The sequence below is a fragment of the Protopterus annectens genome, chromosome 13.part0 (genome assembly GCF_019279795.1).
Source record: "Protopterus annectens isolate FY-2018-M chromosome 13.part0, PAN1.0, whole genome shotgun sequence".
In the NCBI taxonomy this organism is placed as follows: domain Eukaryota; kingdom Metazoa; phylum Chordata; order Ceratodontiformes; family Protopteridae; genus Protopterus; species Protopterus annectens.
In genome coordinates this window covers 859,108,283-859,126,218 of record NC_056747.1, presented here as the reverse complement: position 1 = coordinate 859,126,218, position 17,936 = coordinate 859,108,283, and the positions used below count along the sequence as shown (strand labels likewise).

At 39.9% G+C, this 17,936-nt stretch overlaps 1 protein-coding gene across 1 annotated transcript in view; it reads right to left on the bottom strand.

Moving 5' to 3' along the window:
* TADA2A (transcriptional adaptor 2A) overlaps positions 1–17,936 on the bottom strand; it is a 461,073-nt gene that overhangs the window by 169,390 nt on the left and 273,747 nt on the right. Inside the window, exon 13 of the mRNA XM_044054901.1 lies at positions 2,125–2,257. Within this exon, the coding sequence (XP_043910836.1) occupies positions 2,125–2,257 (133 nt within the window). The remainder of the gene's footprint in view (positions 1–2,124; positions 2,258–17,936) is intronic.

Here is a 17,936-nt window from a genome sequence, read left to right as displayed (position 1 = left end):
TTGAAAGAGAGGGAGCCATGGGCAGAATGCTGAAATGGCCTTCAAATAAACCTTGACAGAGGAGAAAGAGAGGTTACAGGACAGTACCTAACAAATACTGTAAAACCACAGAAACACTAATCCTGAATGTGTCACTTCTATTCTTGGCACCAACTAGAAATTATTTTCCATTTGGTAATATATAACTTTCTGGTAGCAGGCTGTCTTGACTCCATTAAAATCTACTGACGTTCAAAAAACATGTACCTTAAAGGTATTAAGATCCTATCATCCAGGCAGCCAGCTGTAGGTCTGTAACCTCTGTTATTCTAACAAGTAATCAGTAATATTTCTTCAAGATGAACACACATTACACAGATAGCTGTGAGGCAGGCTTCAAATCAATTCAATAAACTGCAACTTCATAAATACTATTAATGCTAGATTCAAGTGATAGCAATGTTTCAGATAAACTCTGCTGAAACCAGTCAGAAGAATGAAGGGGTTCTGAATTTTTTTCTGAAAAATAAAAGCAACAGCGAGATCAATCTCCATTTTGCACAGTAGAACAGAACACACCAACAACATTCACAAACTCCAAGAATTCTTCCCAAGCAATATTAAAAATAAATAAATAGATAATGTAATTTTAAGTGTCACCATAGATATCTGTAGATGCAGAGTGGTGGTAGTGGGAGGTTCAGTGCTATTAGCCATCTGTCACCTCAACAGGATTCAAGTCTATAAACTGAATGCCAAATAAAACAAATAAAATGACAAGTTGCATTACTCAAGAAGAAAAGGCAGTTTTTTTTCCTCACAACCGATTTACTAAATACCATGGCCACACAAGAAATGGCAAAGAATCTTCACTAAAAGCCCTAAACATATGATGTGATCGCAAACACAAAATATAACTGCAGTAGCTCTTTAGCACAACCTAAAACATTGAGAACAGAACAAAACAGACACACAATCTTTACTGTAAAAAAAGTTTCCCGAAGTTACATACATACATTCAGTCTTCGAGAAAACTAAATATTGACAAAAATGATAGGGCATGAAAAAAAGAAATCTTTCTATGAAACTGTTTTCAGTTCAAAAACAGGTACCCCTGCAACACACCCATTTCCCCACTTGCTCCTTTGGTACAATCCCTTTTCTCCCAAACCTGTTGGGCAATTGTGAGTCAGACAAGAAAACAAAATAGGTAAAAGGCACATTAATTTACAATTTTCATAATTAACAAAATGATCTACCACCGAATGCTTTTAAAATGCACTAGAGAAAGGCAACTGAACAAAAGTAGTCCGGTAGCTTTTGCTGCTCAAAAAAGTTACTTCAAAGCCAGCTTAAGTTTTTGGTCAACAGGATCCTCAAAGTTGAAGTTACTAACCTCTTATGCACAACAAAGCACAGGTTGAAGTTTAGGTTTGTGAAAATATACATTAAGAAAAGATCAGAAAAGAAATGTGCAATGAGTACAGCTTTAATATGCATGTATGGTTCAGCAGAATGGATAAAAACAAAACAAAAAAAGCAGTTCAAATCCAGTAATCTTTACTTACAGAAGAGAACTTCAAGCAAATCATGTGGGCCATCTCCAAATAGAGGAACTAAATGCCAAAATGTATTTCACTACTTCATGTACACGGTTTTGCAATCTACCGTGTGGTTCACTTAGAAGGTTCCATGTATAATTTTCATATTTGGACTTGACTGAGTGGTGTAATAATTGCAATATACTTGCTTTGCCATAAAAAAGGCTTTAAAATTCACACACAAACTTCTGTTTTAAGCACTGACAGATCAAGTATACAAAACAGGTTAAAACACAGTATCTGTTTTTTGGTAAAACCAGGTTAGCTCTAGTGCCAGAAAAAGGAAAATTTACCTGTGTGTTTGGGGGATGAGATGGCCAAAATTTTTAAAAATTGCTAAAAGAACAATGCCTGCATCACACTGAGAACCTGGAGAGCATCTACATACTGGTGGATATCCAACTACACTGAATACTTAGTGTGCAATGTATAGGAAAGCCTCCTTGAATAAAAGTTGCACCACTGGGACAATTAAAAAAAAACAAATAAAAAAAACTGCCTGTGCTTTGCAGACAGAATGGGAGGAAACGAACAGAAAACTTACATAGCTGCTTGTCTGTGCAACCACTGCTGGCATGCAGCACTATCATGGATGTAGTCGAGCACCTCGGACAGCACTGTGCGCTTCAAACGAGCCTCTTCACGGGCCTGCTTTAAATGTTCATACACTTTTGCACCTACATTACAAGAGAATGATCAGGGTTTTGGCTGCATTCTATGTGGAAATATAGAGTTTAATCTGTTCACCAGAATACAGCTGTAAAACAGGACTTTACTAGTAATGCAGTTAATACAGAAGAATTTTTTCAGATGCAAACTTTTACCTGGGCATGCATCACCTTCGAGTTTGGTGCCCTATATTAGTATCAACAACTACAACAATAATAAAAGATTCCTATCATACTGCTGATGGGCAATTTGATGACAGTCACTCACTGAAACACAAAACAGGTGTGATATGTTTGTTACTTCAACGCAAATATTTTTGAAAGAGGCAAGCCATAGTGCGGTCCCATGCTGGGCGTAGAGGCCATGCCCCCTATACTCCATGAATTCTGTGCACCAGTTCTGAGGTCATTCAGCCTCAGAGGTAAGGGGAATCGCCTTCACACACCCCAAAGATAAGATTGAACTCTGTACATTTAACAATGGTGTAACTAGTCAACTGGAATTTTGGCAAGCTGACACTGCTGAACTGCAAATCAAAAAACAGCCACACAAAGGGGTGCTCACATTCCCAATAATGAGCAGTAGTTTCACGGTTTTCGTGTGAATGGAACTGCAACCCTTCATTTTTTTGTACGGTCTTCTCCACAAAAATACCAGATTATGTCTATTACTACCACTTAAACTACATAACTTCTTTAAAATGTACACAAATCAAAACCACCACTCTCAAACAGATCTATGTCGTGCTCCATAGCCTAGGAGCAAATTTTCACTTGGAAAGACTGCTCGCCTTGTAAACTCTATGACCACCATAATGTCCCTATAAGGTCTCTATGACAACACATCTCACTTTCTTTCAAAGAGGGTATAAAGTGCACACAATATTCTTAATTCTACTCCCAGACCTCTTCCAGCATGCTCTGTAACACTCTACTGTCACTATGCATGCCACCTATACTGTAAATGCAAACTGACAAACTGTTAGCTCCACCAGTACAGCCCTTTGGAGTGTGCACCTTTAACTTCCAGTGGGTGTGGCTTCATCCTTTAAAAATGAAGTTATTACCTTAGAGTTCTAACAAACAGTCATTGACAGAGGCCATATAGCAATACAGTTGTGTTTGCCATCATGTATGCTTCAAGATAAAATATTCTGATACCTTGTATGTAGCATGGTTTTGGAATTATTAATAAAAATATGAACAGGCAATATTTGACGCCTAGAGGCGCAGTAGGCAGCAACTGCAGAAACGCCTGGAGACGTCACTCGGCTGTAATGGAATTTTATGGGTCCTTGTAATAAAGTACTCAGAGTGAAATACTCCAGTTACAAAACAAGAAGGCTACAATACAAATTAAAAAAAAATTACAATGCCATTTTAAACAGAGCAATCAGTTAATAAAGATTAGTGCTTGTTTTCCAGGTTATAAAATACCCTCTCAACTTCAAGCCTATCTTGTCTTGCATGAATCAATATTCTTAAGCTCTCCACAAACAAAAGAACTGTGACAGATTTATAACCTTTAGAAAAACTTTTAAACAAGTGCTCAGTAAATGTAACGTTTAACATGGGACAACAGAAGTTGAGTGTCTTAAAGGCCAAAAGGCCTTGAACCTCCTATTTACTGATCAGTTCCAAGATGGCTGTCTCAAGCAAAGGACTGTTGTAGGCTATTTGCGCCCTGTATAAAAGCCCCCCCCCCACCAAACTGTAACTTGCTCGCATGAAATTTCAGAACCTGATAATTGCTCTGAATCCTTAACAAATTGTTTACTTTGCTTCAGTGCAACGGGGCATCTGCACCTTGAAGCTTAATGAGCTGGGGAAAGACAAACAGGTGACCTTGCAGTACAATACAGGATTTGAGCCACCAGAGAATGAGAGTCCTGCAAATATTCATAAGACGTACTTGGGCAGACATTAGTTGGCACCAGATGGATCACTGCATTGCTAGGATCCACTGGAGTAGTCTCATGTGGTATCTGAGGAGAGGGACTGTAGTGATGGATACAGCCATCAAACTCAGCAAACGAACTATTCGCACCATTTGTTTTTGAAATGAAAGAACAACTTGAGCATGATTGTTAAGGGTGGATAACCTGCTCTGAGGAAGTTTTGCTATCTGATGAATTGTGTCCAAGTGTGCTCCTACAATATCACTTGTACAGGACGGAATTTGGACTTATCCTGGTTTACTGTGATGACCAACAGTGAACAAATTTGGAGCAGGTAATCTCTTCCAAGGATAAGTAGATTCTGGTAGAGGCAGAAATGAGATATGGGAACACCCAGAACCTTTGCAGCCTGAGGTACCCTGCTACCACTACCATGAATTTAGTGAACATACACGGGGCTGTGGTGAGGCCTAAGGGCAGGGGTCTGAACTAGAAGTGATTGGCTCCAACCCAGAAGTGGAAAAACCTTCTGGATCGCCTATCCATCTTGATATGGTAGTACACATCCTGTAGGTCTATGGAGCACATCTAATCATTCACTCTCAGTAGTGTGAAAATAGACTGAACCATGACCATCCAGAACCTTGACTGCATGACATACTGGTTGAGGTGGCTGAGGTCCAAATTTAGCTTGAAGTCTATAGTCTTTTTTGGCCCTAAAATGAATCTTGAGCAAGTTCCGGATCTTAGATGGTCTGGTGGGACCTCTTGGATGACTCGCTTCTTTAGCAGCTTTTGTGTTTCTTTGAGTGCTACTGCTCTTTGAAAGGGTGGAACATTTGATACCTTTCTGAGTTTTGGGAAGGCACAAAAAGAGAATGTAACAGCCTCTGGTTATCCTCTCCACCCATTTGTCGCTTGTGATGGACATCCAGGCTTTGAGGTGCAGGGGCAGCCGATCTTTCAGAGAGACCAAGTACTTGTCAGGTTTACAGGGAACTGGATCAGCACATCTATCTCTTTCCAAACCTGCTTAGAGATGAGATCCACCATCTCAATGGGAGGGAGATAGGAATCATCCAAAGTATAGCCAAGCCAGACCTGAAGGCCTCGAGAAGCACTAACTGTTCTAGGGAGCAGGCATCAGTGGACACCCACCTTTCTGTCTCAGAAGTTCAAGAATTTCCCTGAATGACACATCCTCAAGGGGGTTCGGGGAGACTTCCCCATCAGAGAGATCCATGTTCTCTGTGAGAGACTCCTGGTGGGAGTGTAAGTGCTTCCTTTAACACATAAGCAGCTGAGGTGCCTCCCCCAGTGGAGTAATTCCAGAGAAGATTCGAAAAAGATATGCAAGTCCCCTATATGGACTGTCTCGAGACTCGACAGACCCAGATATCGTTAAGTGTACCAGAGAAGGACCCAAGGGTGTTATGTGGGGGACAGGCGGAGCTAAGCCAGAAACAGAAGTCTGGTCATCCAATTGAGAGAGTGCACTCTCAACAGACTTGAAAGATGAAGCCGAAAGTGATTTCAAGATTTGTCTGGTGCGATCCAAAGCAACCTCTGCAGGCAAAACCCAGAACTCCTCTTGGCTCGGTTTTGTAGTGCATTCTGGCATCAAGCTACACAGCACTGATGCTCGGACAGGAAGGGATGGCTCTGAAACCTTCTGCATTAAACCCATTCCCTCAGACCTGGTTGCCAAAGTTGCAGCTCCAGGATCCACCTGGCTCTAACGATATTGGAGCCCTATGAGTGAGCCCAAGTTGGGTATCCTATGGCCATGGCCCACACATTTTTTTTAAACCTGAGTGTGAATCTATATTTCTGTGCATACATATGCACACACGCACGCACACACACACGCATGCACGCACACACACACATGCACACACACGCACACATGCACACACACATGCACGAACGCACACACGCACGCACATGCACGTACACACACATGCGCGCGCGCACATGCGAACGTGCACACACACACGCACACACACATGCACACGCGCACCCACATGCGCACACACACCTGAGAAAGGAGATTTGCATCTGTCTCAAAAGAGCAGCAAATGACATCTGAGGTAATGGGGAGAGGGGCGTGAAGTCTTGAGTGGCCAAAGATGGATCCGAGATCGAGTAAGGAATGGACAGAAGACACATCAGATCACTCAAATAACAGAATGAGAAACATTATATAGACAGAGAAACCTTGTGCCATTTGGAAAAAGAAGAGATTGAAGTGCAAATATTTGAAGTACAAAATGTAGACATTTTTGAAGGGTATAAAAAAGAAATATAGACATGGGGAAAGAGAGATCCGATATGTTGCAATGCTTATGCAAAGGAGAAAGCCAAATTAATCAACACAAAAAAAGACAGCTACAAAGATAATCAAAGTGAAATACAAGCAAAGGCATTCAGGAAAATTTCACAATAAAAAAAAATAAGATCACAAAGAGGGAATGTCAAACAGAAGATTAGTCAAGTAGAAGTTGAAAAATTAGAAGCTGAGTTATGGAATATTTGCGATGTGAAGGATTTGCGATGTGAAGGATTCAGTGTAGAAAGTCTAACACAGGTTACAATATATCACAGCATGATGGAACAACTAGTCCCCAAAGTAGAGAGAAACAAGAGGAGCAGGAGACATCTGAAGAAGAAATATGGACATGGGAAAGAAAAGAGATTGAATATGGTGCAGTATTTATGCAAAGGAGAAAGCAAAACTAATAAATGCAAAAACAGCAGCACCAAAGATATTTGAAGAGAAATACAAGCAAAGACATCAAGATATGGAAAATTTTACAATACGAAAAAAAGGAAAACCAGGAGGAAAAGTAGGAGAGGATTAATAATGGAAAAGTTAAAGAAACAGAAACTGAGCCTATGGATTACCTGGAAAGTGAAGGGTTTAGTGTAGAAAATTTAACTCTGATAACACAATAGAACACAGCAATGGACTCCCAAATTAAGGAGAAACCAGTGGAGCAGGAAGCATCCAATCGGTTGACATTTGAAGATACTTTGGAGCCTCCCATAGGAAACCAGTACAAATGTTCAGTTGAAGCTATACAGCAAGAGAAAGCACTGGAAACTGTGGCAATTCTGACATAGCCAATTTTGTAGAGAGATAGGCTAGTGAGTTCCGATATGAAAGGGCAACATATGACATAGGGAGAAAGTGAAGAGAATGTGGCACAGGAAGATGCTCTGGAACTTTCTACAGAAAGGCTGCAGGAAATGGAGAACAAAGAATGTGTTCTCAGTTTAGAAGGAAATGATCCAAGAGAAAAGTTGCTTGATTTAATAGAGATGGATAGACATACTAAGATCAATGAAAGAAACAGACTGCAGAAGGTAAATTGTTTGTCTTTTTTGGCTTTTCCCGGTTAGGGGTCGCCACAGCGGAACTCCGGTCCGCTAATGATTGGCAGTCGATTTTTATGGTGCCAAGTTGCCAGCCCGACGCCCAACCTTCAGCGAAGGCACGCCCATTTACACATGTCTTTCGCAGGCCACTCGACCGCGGGAAGGACATGCAGACTCCACACAAAAGGCACTCCTGCCAAGAATCAAACAGGAGAACCTATTGTTCTGAGGTAACAACGCTACCGCTGTACCACAGCGGATTTTAGACTGCAGAAGGTCAATAAAACCCCAAAAGTTAGAAGTTTGATAAAACAAATGAACACAGGAATTCGGACTGTCTACAGAGAGATTCATGCAATCTAACAAACAATCAGGATACATTACTGTGCAGCCAAATTTAATAACTGATAAAAGTCCTACCACAAGAACACAGGGTAGTAAGAGAAAGGACGGAGAGAAATCGAATCCCATCATGGAAGTATCGAATAGAGAAAACTATAAAGCAATTAAGACAAGAAGTGTCACGGTTAGAAGAGTATAAAAGAGGGAACAAATTAACAAAATGCTCAGAAAGATAGATGTGATAAAAGCAATGCACAGTATTCTAACAAATCATGCACTATCACAAATAAACTAAAAATATCAGCACAGGCAGAAAAACTTAGAAGATATGTAGACAAATAAAAAGGAAAAGTACAAAATAAGCAATTTATTAATTACCCAAAATTTTTTTTATAGAGAATTGGGAAACATGGTAAAAGGAATTGAAAGATCACCATAAAAAGAAGAAATAGATACATTTTGGAGAAATATATATGAAGATCCTGTGGAACATAAGAAGCTAAAAGGATAGAAGTAAAAAAAAGAAGTTCCAATGTACAGGACATGAAATGGGATGAAGTAACGTCTAGAGAGATTGAAACAAAGTTAAGAAAAGCCTCTAACTGGAAAATCCCAGGCTAAAAGTATTAGCATCCTTGCATGAAGATTTAGCCATGAGCAAGAACTATTTATATGTGCACCCTGAACAGTCACCCACCTGGCTAAAAACAGGAAAAATAATGCTCCTAGTTAAGAGCAAATCCGCAAGCTACCCTAAAAACTATAAGCCAATAACTTGCCTTCCGACAACATATAAACTATACACCGGAATTGAGGCAGACAGAGTTTAAAGTCATTTAGAAGAAAACTCAATTATGGCAACAGAACAAAATGGTAATAAAAGAAAGTCCTATAGAATAAAGGATCATTTTTTGCTAAATTAAATAGTGGAGAACTGTAAAAAGTGGAAGAATCTTAGTATCGTATGGATAGATTACAAAAAAGTACCTGACTCCTACATTCATGGATAAAAGAGCGTTTAAAATGCATAAGATACACCCTACACTGAAACTACATCACAGCAACCATAGAACAGAGGCAAACTATTCTGCAGTTAAGCCATGATAAAGGACAAATTATTCCAGGGATACAAATTCAAAGGGGGATATTCCAGGGTGACTGTCACCACTGCTTTTTTGTCTTGCCATCGATCCACTGAGCTTTCTGTTTAACAGATCGGGTCATGGTTATAATTTGGCTCCCAGAAAATAACAAAGTGTAAAGACTTCTCATCTTTCCTTTGTAGAGGATTCCAAAGTCCCCATTTCCTTATCATGCTGAAGACTTGTGGATCCAGCTGCCACTCGTGGGGATCCATGAGGTTTCTGCTTAGTTCGTCTGCCAGAGTGTTTTCCTTTCCTGGCAGGAACTGTGCCTGCAGATGTACTTGGTAAGTCAATGCTGTGTCCCACAAAGTCATGGTTAGTCTGCAAAGGGGGTAAAAATGTGTGCCCCCCTGCTTGTTTATATACCACATGACCATGGTGTTGTCTGAACTTATCAGTAGTTGTCCCGGATGAAGTAGGTCCTTGAAGGCTGTCAGGGCATTTTGAACAGCTAGCATCTCCTTTTGATTGATATGTAGATGCATTTGGTTTGAGGACCATGTGCCCTGAATGCATCTTCCTGCCATGTGGGCCCCCCAGGCATAATCTGACGCATCCGTTGTTAGTATCTGCCTGGCTGGGGGTAATGTGAATGGCTGTCCCTTGTTCTGGTGACAAGCCTTCGCCCACCATCGAAACTCCTGTTGCAGGCAGGGAATGAGAGTAATAATGGTTTCCAGGCTGTGGCAATGTTGAGTCCAAACACTTTTTAGGTACCATTGAAGTTTCCTCATATGCAGTATTGCATACGGAATTAGTAGGATGCAGGATGCCATGAAGCCCAAAGCCTGCAGAATTTTTCTTGCAGATAACTGGGCCTTTGTTGCCAACCTTTTGAAATAGGTAGCCAGTTGCCTTTGTTTGTCTGGCGTGAGATAAGCCATCTGGGCAGTTGTATTTAAGCTTGCACCCAGGAATATTACCTCTTGAGAGGGTACTAATTTTGATTTCTTTTCATTGACTGTGTACCCTAGGCATGTTAGAAGTCTTTTCACAAATGCCAGATGCTGTAGAAGTATGTCCTTGTTCTCTGCTTGAATTAGACAGTCATCCAAGTAAGGATATATTTGTATTCCTCTGTCTGTAGAATGCAATTACTGGTGCCAGGCACTTTGTAAAGACCCTGGGCGCAGTAGATAAGCCAAAGGGCAGTGCAGAGAATTGGTAATACATTGAGCCAGCCTTGAATCTGAGGTATCTTCTGCATGATTGTCTGATTGGGACATGCAGGTATGCCTCTTTTAGGTCTAAAGTCACAAGCCAAGCATTCCTGCCCAGCATGGGCAGAAGTTGCTGCAAAGTCAATATTTTTAATTTTGGTACATTCAGGAATGTGTTCAAAACAGATAGGTCCAGTATTGGTCTCCAGGCCTTGTCCTTTCTGGGTACCAAGAACAGTCAAGTAAAATCCTTGTCCCTGCTCTTGCTCTGGTACTTGTTAATGGCCCCCATGTCCATGAGGGATGAGATTTGTTTTTGCGCCTCTGCCCATTGATTTTTTGGGAGATCTGGCCAGCCGTTTGCCTTTGGCAGGGTATGGAAGTGGAACTTGTAGCCTTGTGACACTATATTTATAACCCACTGGTCCTGGGTTATAATGTACCAATTTTGTGAAAAAAAAGTGCTCATTTTCCCCCTAAGGGTGCTGCCAGGACATAAGTGCTTGGTGCAGGCAGGGGGAAGTCATTGGGACCGTTTCCTGTATAGTTGTGATTTGTCTTCTCCAACTTTGGAGGTAGAAGCACCCCATTGCTTTGACCTGTATGAACCTTGCAAATGGGATCTGCCTCTAGGGCATCTGGATCTGCCCCTTTGAGGTCTGTCTGACACAGGAAAGGACCAATTCTTTGTAGGCCAGTGTCTACTAAACCTAGGTGGCTGTACTTGTAAAAAGTCTTTGACAGTTTGTATAGATTTAGCTTTGTCCTCCATTTTCTTTAACACCTCTTCTGCCTTAACACCAAGCAAAGTATTATGCTGTAAAGGTGCATCTAATAATTTTACTTTAACATGATCAGGCAGATTTTGTTCCTTTAACCAAGCATGCCTTCTAATTACTGAACCCGTAACTGCGGCCCTGCAGGAGGGCTCCAAAGAATCAAAACCACATTGCAAAGTATGCTTTCCAACTTGTTCAGCTGCATGCAATAAATCCTACATTTCCTTGCTTTCTGCACATTCAGAGTTTAACAACATTTTCTGTTTAAGCAATGCCATGACATGTTGCTGATATTTGAGCATATGAAACTGACAGTTTAAGGCCCTTATAGCCAAGGTAGCAGATGTGTAAACCTTTTTTCCCCATCTATGCAGTGCCTTAGAATCCCTGTCAGAGGGAGTAGGGTTTTTTGCAGCGGAAGCCTTAACCCCTTTGGGACCCTGTGAAATAGTTTCTGGGTCTGCAGCAGGGTTTTTAAAAAGGAATTTGTGAGAGTCGCGAACCCTGTAATATCTGTCAGGCTTAACAGGAGCTGGAGGTAAGGAGTCAGAGGTCAGACTAGACTCCGAAAACACATCTACAATGTCTAACAGGTGGAATGGCCAGAGGCCTATGCTGAGGTATTAAAAGGAAATCCCAGAGCCTCTTTTTAGATTCTGAAAAATCTTGGCTCTCCCAGTGGAAATGCTCCCTCATGGTATGCAAAGTTTCCCCAAAAGAATAGTCTTCTGGAGGATAAGATGAAGGTATGGATTCTTCAGCACCAGAATCCTTATAGGGGGGGAAGAGAATATTCCTGATCAGAAGCGGAATTAGACGAAATAGAAACCTGATCTGAAGATTCATAGTCAGTCTCTTGCCTAGCCCTCTTACCTGTAGGGGGATGGGAACCCCTGATCAAGGAGTTTGTTTCTTTGCTTTATAAGGTGCTTTAGTCTTTGCCTTTAAAGCTGAAGTCAGTTTAATGTAAAGATGTTTAGGTCTGAATACACCCTCAGAAGCCGGTGCCTGCTCAGCGGCTCCAGACCCATCTGAGGGAATAGTGTCCGAGGCTCCAATACCTTGAGTTTCCAGTGGCATAGCGCCGACTCCAAGTGGGAGTCTGTTGCAGCCTGCGACTCTAAAGTAGCGGGCAACAGGGGCTGCAAAAGCGCCTCACTGAGAACCGGTGATTGGCATAGGAAAAGCATAGTCGTCAGTTTTGGACCTCAGCTGTTTCTCTCTCTCCTTTTCTTTGCATTTTTTGTGAACTCCGGTAGTCGGATGGCTATCCGACGACATTTCTGGATAATTAAACCGGCGTCCAAAATAGTTTAAAGCAAAATCATACCGACGCTTAATAGTGCGTTGGTTAAATCTAGCACAAAACCGACAACCAGAAACGTTGTGATCGTGGCCTAGGCAAGGAATACATTAAGAATGAAAATCCTTATGAGGTACTTGCTTTCCACAAGAAATACATTTATTAACTTTTTCTGACATCAGTCTGGAGCAAGAAAAAAGTTTCCCCAACAGGGTACTTAGCTTTATTGAAGACTTCGGGTCTGAAACTCTAACACAAAAATCTCGGGAATCGGCCGGCACTTGCGAACTGCTTCTGCTTCGGGCACCGCGCGGCAAGAAAGACTGAAGAAAACGGCATCGGGTGCTTCTTTTATACCACTGACGACCTGACGTCAGGGAAGGGGCGACAGCGGCCGACGCAGGACCCAAGACTTTGGAATTCAGGCCGACTGAGGGCAACCTGTCAGCAGGATTACCCAAATGTAATGACTGCAACAGTGAAACACGAAGAACATCTGTATAGCTCATCAGATGAATAACTGAAAGCACAACTCAAGTAGTCAAAACTTTTTCAGATGATGCAAGAATGTAATTTGGTCTTGATAAATGTGCAAAAGCAGCCCTTAAAGCAGGAAAACTGCAACACTAAGAAAACACCAGTTTGGGACAAGAATGTGATATAAAAGAACTCAAGCAAGAGGGATTGTACAAATATCTGGGAATTGATGAAGGATCAACAATAAAACATGAACAAATGCAAATAGAACTCAGTAATATTTTAGAAGTCTTAAATTAATCCTGAAAACAGCGTTGACATCTCTATAAACCAATTTGCTCTTACTGTCCTAACTTACAGTTTTGGAGTGATTACTGCCCCAAAAAGGTGTTGGATAGATTAAACAAGAAAACAAGAAGGATGCTTCATGCTCATTAAATGATTTATAAAAATCAGTGCCTACCAAGATTATATATTCCCTATTCCGAAAGAGGTATAGGCCTCTTTGAAACTGATTACATGTATACATTTGCAATCGTGGGACTGCACACATCTGCTGACCTCATAAGACCCGAACATAGTGAAAGTTTTGAAACATGAGGAGAATAAATCTAAGATGACTTCCCTACTTAGTCTAGCAGAAGCATATCGGCGTCAAGTGGGAATGGAAATAAAATTAGAAGCAGATAAAAATCAGGCAGCAAACTGAATGTGCCAAAAAACAAAAACAAAAAAATATAAGGTATGCAGACTCTGAGCAAGAACTTCAGCAAAGCATAGGGGAATGGAATGCAAAACTGAAGGCACATGGGATGAAACTAAGCACAGATAAGACAGTGGTAATGGCAGCAAATAGAGGAAATCAGAAGAAGCTGAAAACTGAGACAGAAGGGAAGACGGTGGAACAGGTAAATAGCTTCAAGTATCTGGGAGGGGGTGGTTGAGGAGAAGGGAAGTCTGAATGAAGAGGTCAAAGCTAGAATCAGAGAGGCTGCAGCCAACTGGCATAGAGCATCAAGTGTAGTGAATGACAGAAGAATGCCAAAGAAGCTGAAAATTAAGGTGTACAAGACAGGGGTGGGACCAGTACTACTGTATGGTACAGAAACCTGGGCAGTAAAGGCAGAGCAGACGAAGAAGCTAGAGGTGACGGAGATGAAGTGCCTAAAAAGGGTTGTAGGATGCACACTGTGGGACAGATGGAGAAATGAGGACATAACAGCAGAAGCCAAAGTAGCTCCAATTGAAGAAAACAGCAAAGAGAACAGATTACTGTGTTTCGGACACGTGCAGAAAAGCAGAAGACAATCTGGTGAAGAAGATTTGGGAAAGACGGGAAGAAGGTAAGAGGAAACAAGGATGCCCAGCAAATAGGTGGACGGATTGTGTGGAAGAAGACCTGTGACAGACATGAGTTTTGAAGAAGGCAGGAGTGTGGCACCGAATCATGAGAGATGGTGAGAGTTAACACGACACCCAGACCCATGTGGAAAATGGGAAAAAGGGGGTTGCGGATGATGATGATCAGAAGAGAAGGCAAGAAATGCGGAAAATGCATAAATATAGTTCCAAGTATAGAAAACAACTGGAACAACCTCATGTTGATCAAGATCAACAGGATCAAATGCAGAAATTGTTAAGGAGAGGCAAATTCAAACCAAAAGATGAAAGGTTAATACTGGCGGTCCAAGACTGCAAACTAACATGTACGTTGTCCACCAAGTCCACTGAACATGTGGGAGAAACAGACAAATGTAGGTTTTATAAAACAGAATTGGAAACGGTCACACACCTCGTTGCTGGCTGTGACGTACTTATGGCAGGAGAACTGTAAGTCATAATAACATAGCAAGATTGCTGCATTGGGATTATGCAAACATTATAATACTGAAATAGCTGAAAAACACTGGAAACATGAGCCACAAAGCATCACAGAAAATGATGAAGTTTATATCACATGGGATTATCCATTGCCAACAGTTAAAAAAATAGATGCAAGAAAACCAGATACAACAGCATGAAAAGAAGACAAAAGCAGCACTGATTACTGAAATCACTACACCCATTGACTACAGTGTCTTGCATACAGAGAGACACAAAGTCAAAGTACTGGGATTTGCAGGCAAAAATGAGGGCAATGTGGAAGAATGATACCCAGACAGTTCCATTTGTAGAAATAGGAGCAACAGGTCTTATAATAAAGAATCTACAACTGTATTTAGACATATTACCGATGCATGCAACTCTGTACGACCTGCAGGAGGAGTCATTACTGGGCACACTGCGGGTGCTGTGAAGAGCACTTCTGGCAAACATCAAAGATCGAAACAATACTAACTTCATGAACTTTAATCATACCTTGACTTAGGAATGTGGTTCATTCCCATCATGGTATTAGAAACCCAAAAGACTTGGAGAAATTAAAAAGGCAGAACACTGTCTTCAATGGTGTTTTGGCCACCAGCATTGTGTGTGGGATCTTGGTGCAGCAGGGCAAAGAAATTTGCCCTTACTCCATTGTTGTGCGATCCAGCAGCTGGTCAGCAGGGGGTGTGGGGGTGCAAGGGGGTTTGCCTCAGAAAAAAAAACGGGCGTTGTGCGAGATGTGGTTTCAATCACTGTTCCAGGTTTTTGATGTTCCCAGCTCAAAATTCTGTTTGCTTATCTGAACATTCAATCATTTAATAGGAATCCACACCTCTCTGTATGTATAAATTCCACACCTCTCTGTATGTATAAATTCATGTACATACTATATATGCGACACTTCATATCTGTATATATACACATGTATGTCTGTGTGTCTGCGTGTGTGTGTGTGTGTGTGTGTGTGTGTGTGTGAGTGAAAATGAGGTCAAGAAATACGTAATACATGAAAAAATGAACCTCAAATGATCAAAATAAATGCACAAAACATCAACTACTACTACTACTGTTGAATCACAAAACAACTGAATAATTCTATCCAGCTAAAAAGTCATATATTATAAAACCCAGCTTAAACCCAAGATCACCTGTTAGAAGTGCTAATGTTAAGGAAAGGGTTAGTGTTCGTGTTGGCACACAACAGTAAGGTGAGGTAGGAAACAAACACCTTACTTATGTGCTAACCCTGTCATCTTGGGGTGAAGGAGAAACTTTCAAAGCCTCACAGTTAACCGAAAAAAGAATGCAATCAGGTCCACAAAGCCAAAGCCTTAACGCAGTTTAATATTCAAACTTTAAAAAGACAGCGTTTTCGCTACAAAACACATGTAGCTTCATCAGAGGCAAAACAAACACAGGAAAAGGCGCCAAACCAAATTTATACTACCGGCTGCCTAATTAAAATCAGCTGAAACATGTAACATCAATTCATAACGTGTCAGGGATGTCTACAAGTGCTTTAAACTAAAGCACGATATGTCAACAAGTATAACATAATCAAACAGGTTTTAAAAACCTTCTACATGTCCATACCTAAATAAAAAATAAATTAATACACAATAGAAATATAGTAAAAAAATAGTAAAAAAATTATACCTGTTATAAAAAGTCTTTCACATTAATTTTGTTATTTATTATGAAAAATCTATTAGAAGATTTAACTAAAAATCATAAAGAGTGTTTTAATTCATCGCCCAAAATATTTAAATAAATGTATAAGTAAACCCAAGTATAAGTGTGTAAATAAGAAACATACTATATAACAAAGCCTCACAGTTACATATTCTCACTGAAGTATGTGCTTACTCTTCTGTCAATCACAGACTTCAATAAGAAAAAGAAATGTCAATTCATGTTTTGGTCAAACAGCAAAAAGGAGAGCACAGAAACGTTCAGTATCCATACTTTAGTGCAGCAATACAACACTTAAGACAGCAAAGCTTTCGGGTCCCCGTTCCTCAGTGCTTTAAACAATTAAAGATGCAGTCAATTCATTTAAATAACAGTTCATAAAATCACATGACATAGCCAACCAATAAAACACACACACACACACATATATATATATACACATAAGAAATATATATAAAAAGAAAATACATACACGAAGTGCAAGTATATAAAAAATAATATAAATAATAGTAAAACATGTATATACACAGTATACACAATATAATGCCCTAAACTACTACAGATATTATTAGCGCAGTATATGCAGTTTTTTTTTTTTTTAACTAAAAACAGGTTTTATACTCACTTTATTATTAATACCAGGAAAAACATCTAATTGTAGTCTCGCAATCCAAGAATATTCAGCATTTTCTAGAAAATTATTAATATCACCCCCTCTCATATTTTTATAAATAACTTCAATAATTCTAAATTTGAATCTATTTGAATCTAAGTAGCAGAAGATTAAAATACAGTATTATAGAACATAAATCAGATATCAGGAGAAATGTACCAACTAATGCATTAGCTAAACATGTAGTAGAGAATGGTAAGGAGCATAAATTAAAATTTAGGGTTATTAAAATTATATATAAAAATATGAGAGGGGGTGATGATAATTTTCCAGAAAAACAAAAACACTGATACAGTTATATAAAAAGTAAAAGCAAATTAATGAAAACCTAAAAGCTTCCAGCAAAAGTAATTTTTGTAGACCATCTTGCACTGATTAAACAAGCAATAATAGTTAAGTTAGCCAAGTTGCCCAGTTACAAAAAATTCTGAACAAAAAATTGTAAATACTATGAATTTACCAGAAACCCTCCCTTATTTTCCATTTGCTCCTGATAAAGCATTATATACACAAGACAAAGTACAACACTTAAAATGCAGCATATGTATAGCAAGGAATACTTGCTATATATTATGTCTTTCACTCCAGTTGCAACTGTGCCATGCTTGTAACTACTAAAACCTCAGTTTAGATAAGACTACAGTTGGGCCAATGGCTAGTACCTCTAGCTCCACTAGATTAAAAACATTTACAATCTACATGTGGCTCTTCTTACACAGGCATTCAACAGTATCTGTTTTTATTCTTCAGTAAGTAATGTGTGGCTACTATAACATATCAGCTGTGACTCTCTAAGCCTTTTCATAAAGCAAGTGAATAAAATGCACAATTAAAATCAATGGTCAAGGCCATTTCAAAGGTGACAACTAAGATTTGGGAATGTTCTCGTAAGTATACAGGGAGAAATATTCAATCCACAACTAGACGCACAATTATGGTGATAAAAAATATGTAGTATCGGACTTCCAGTATGGA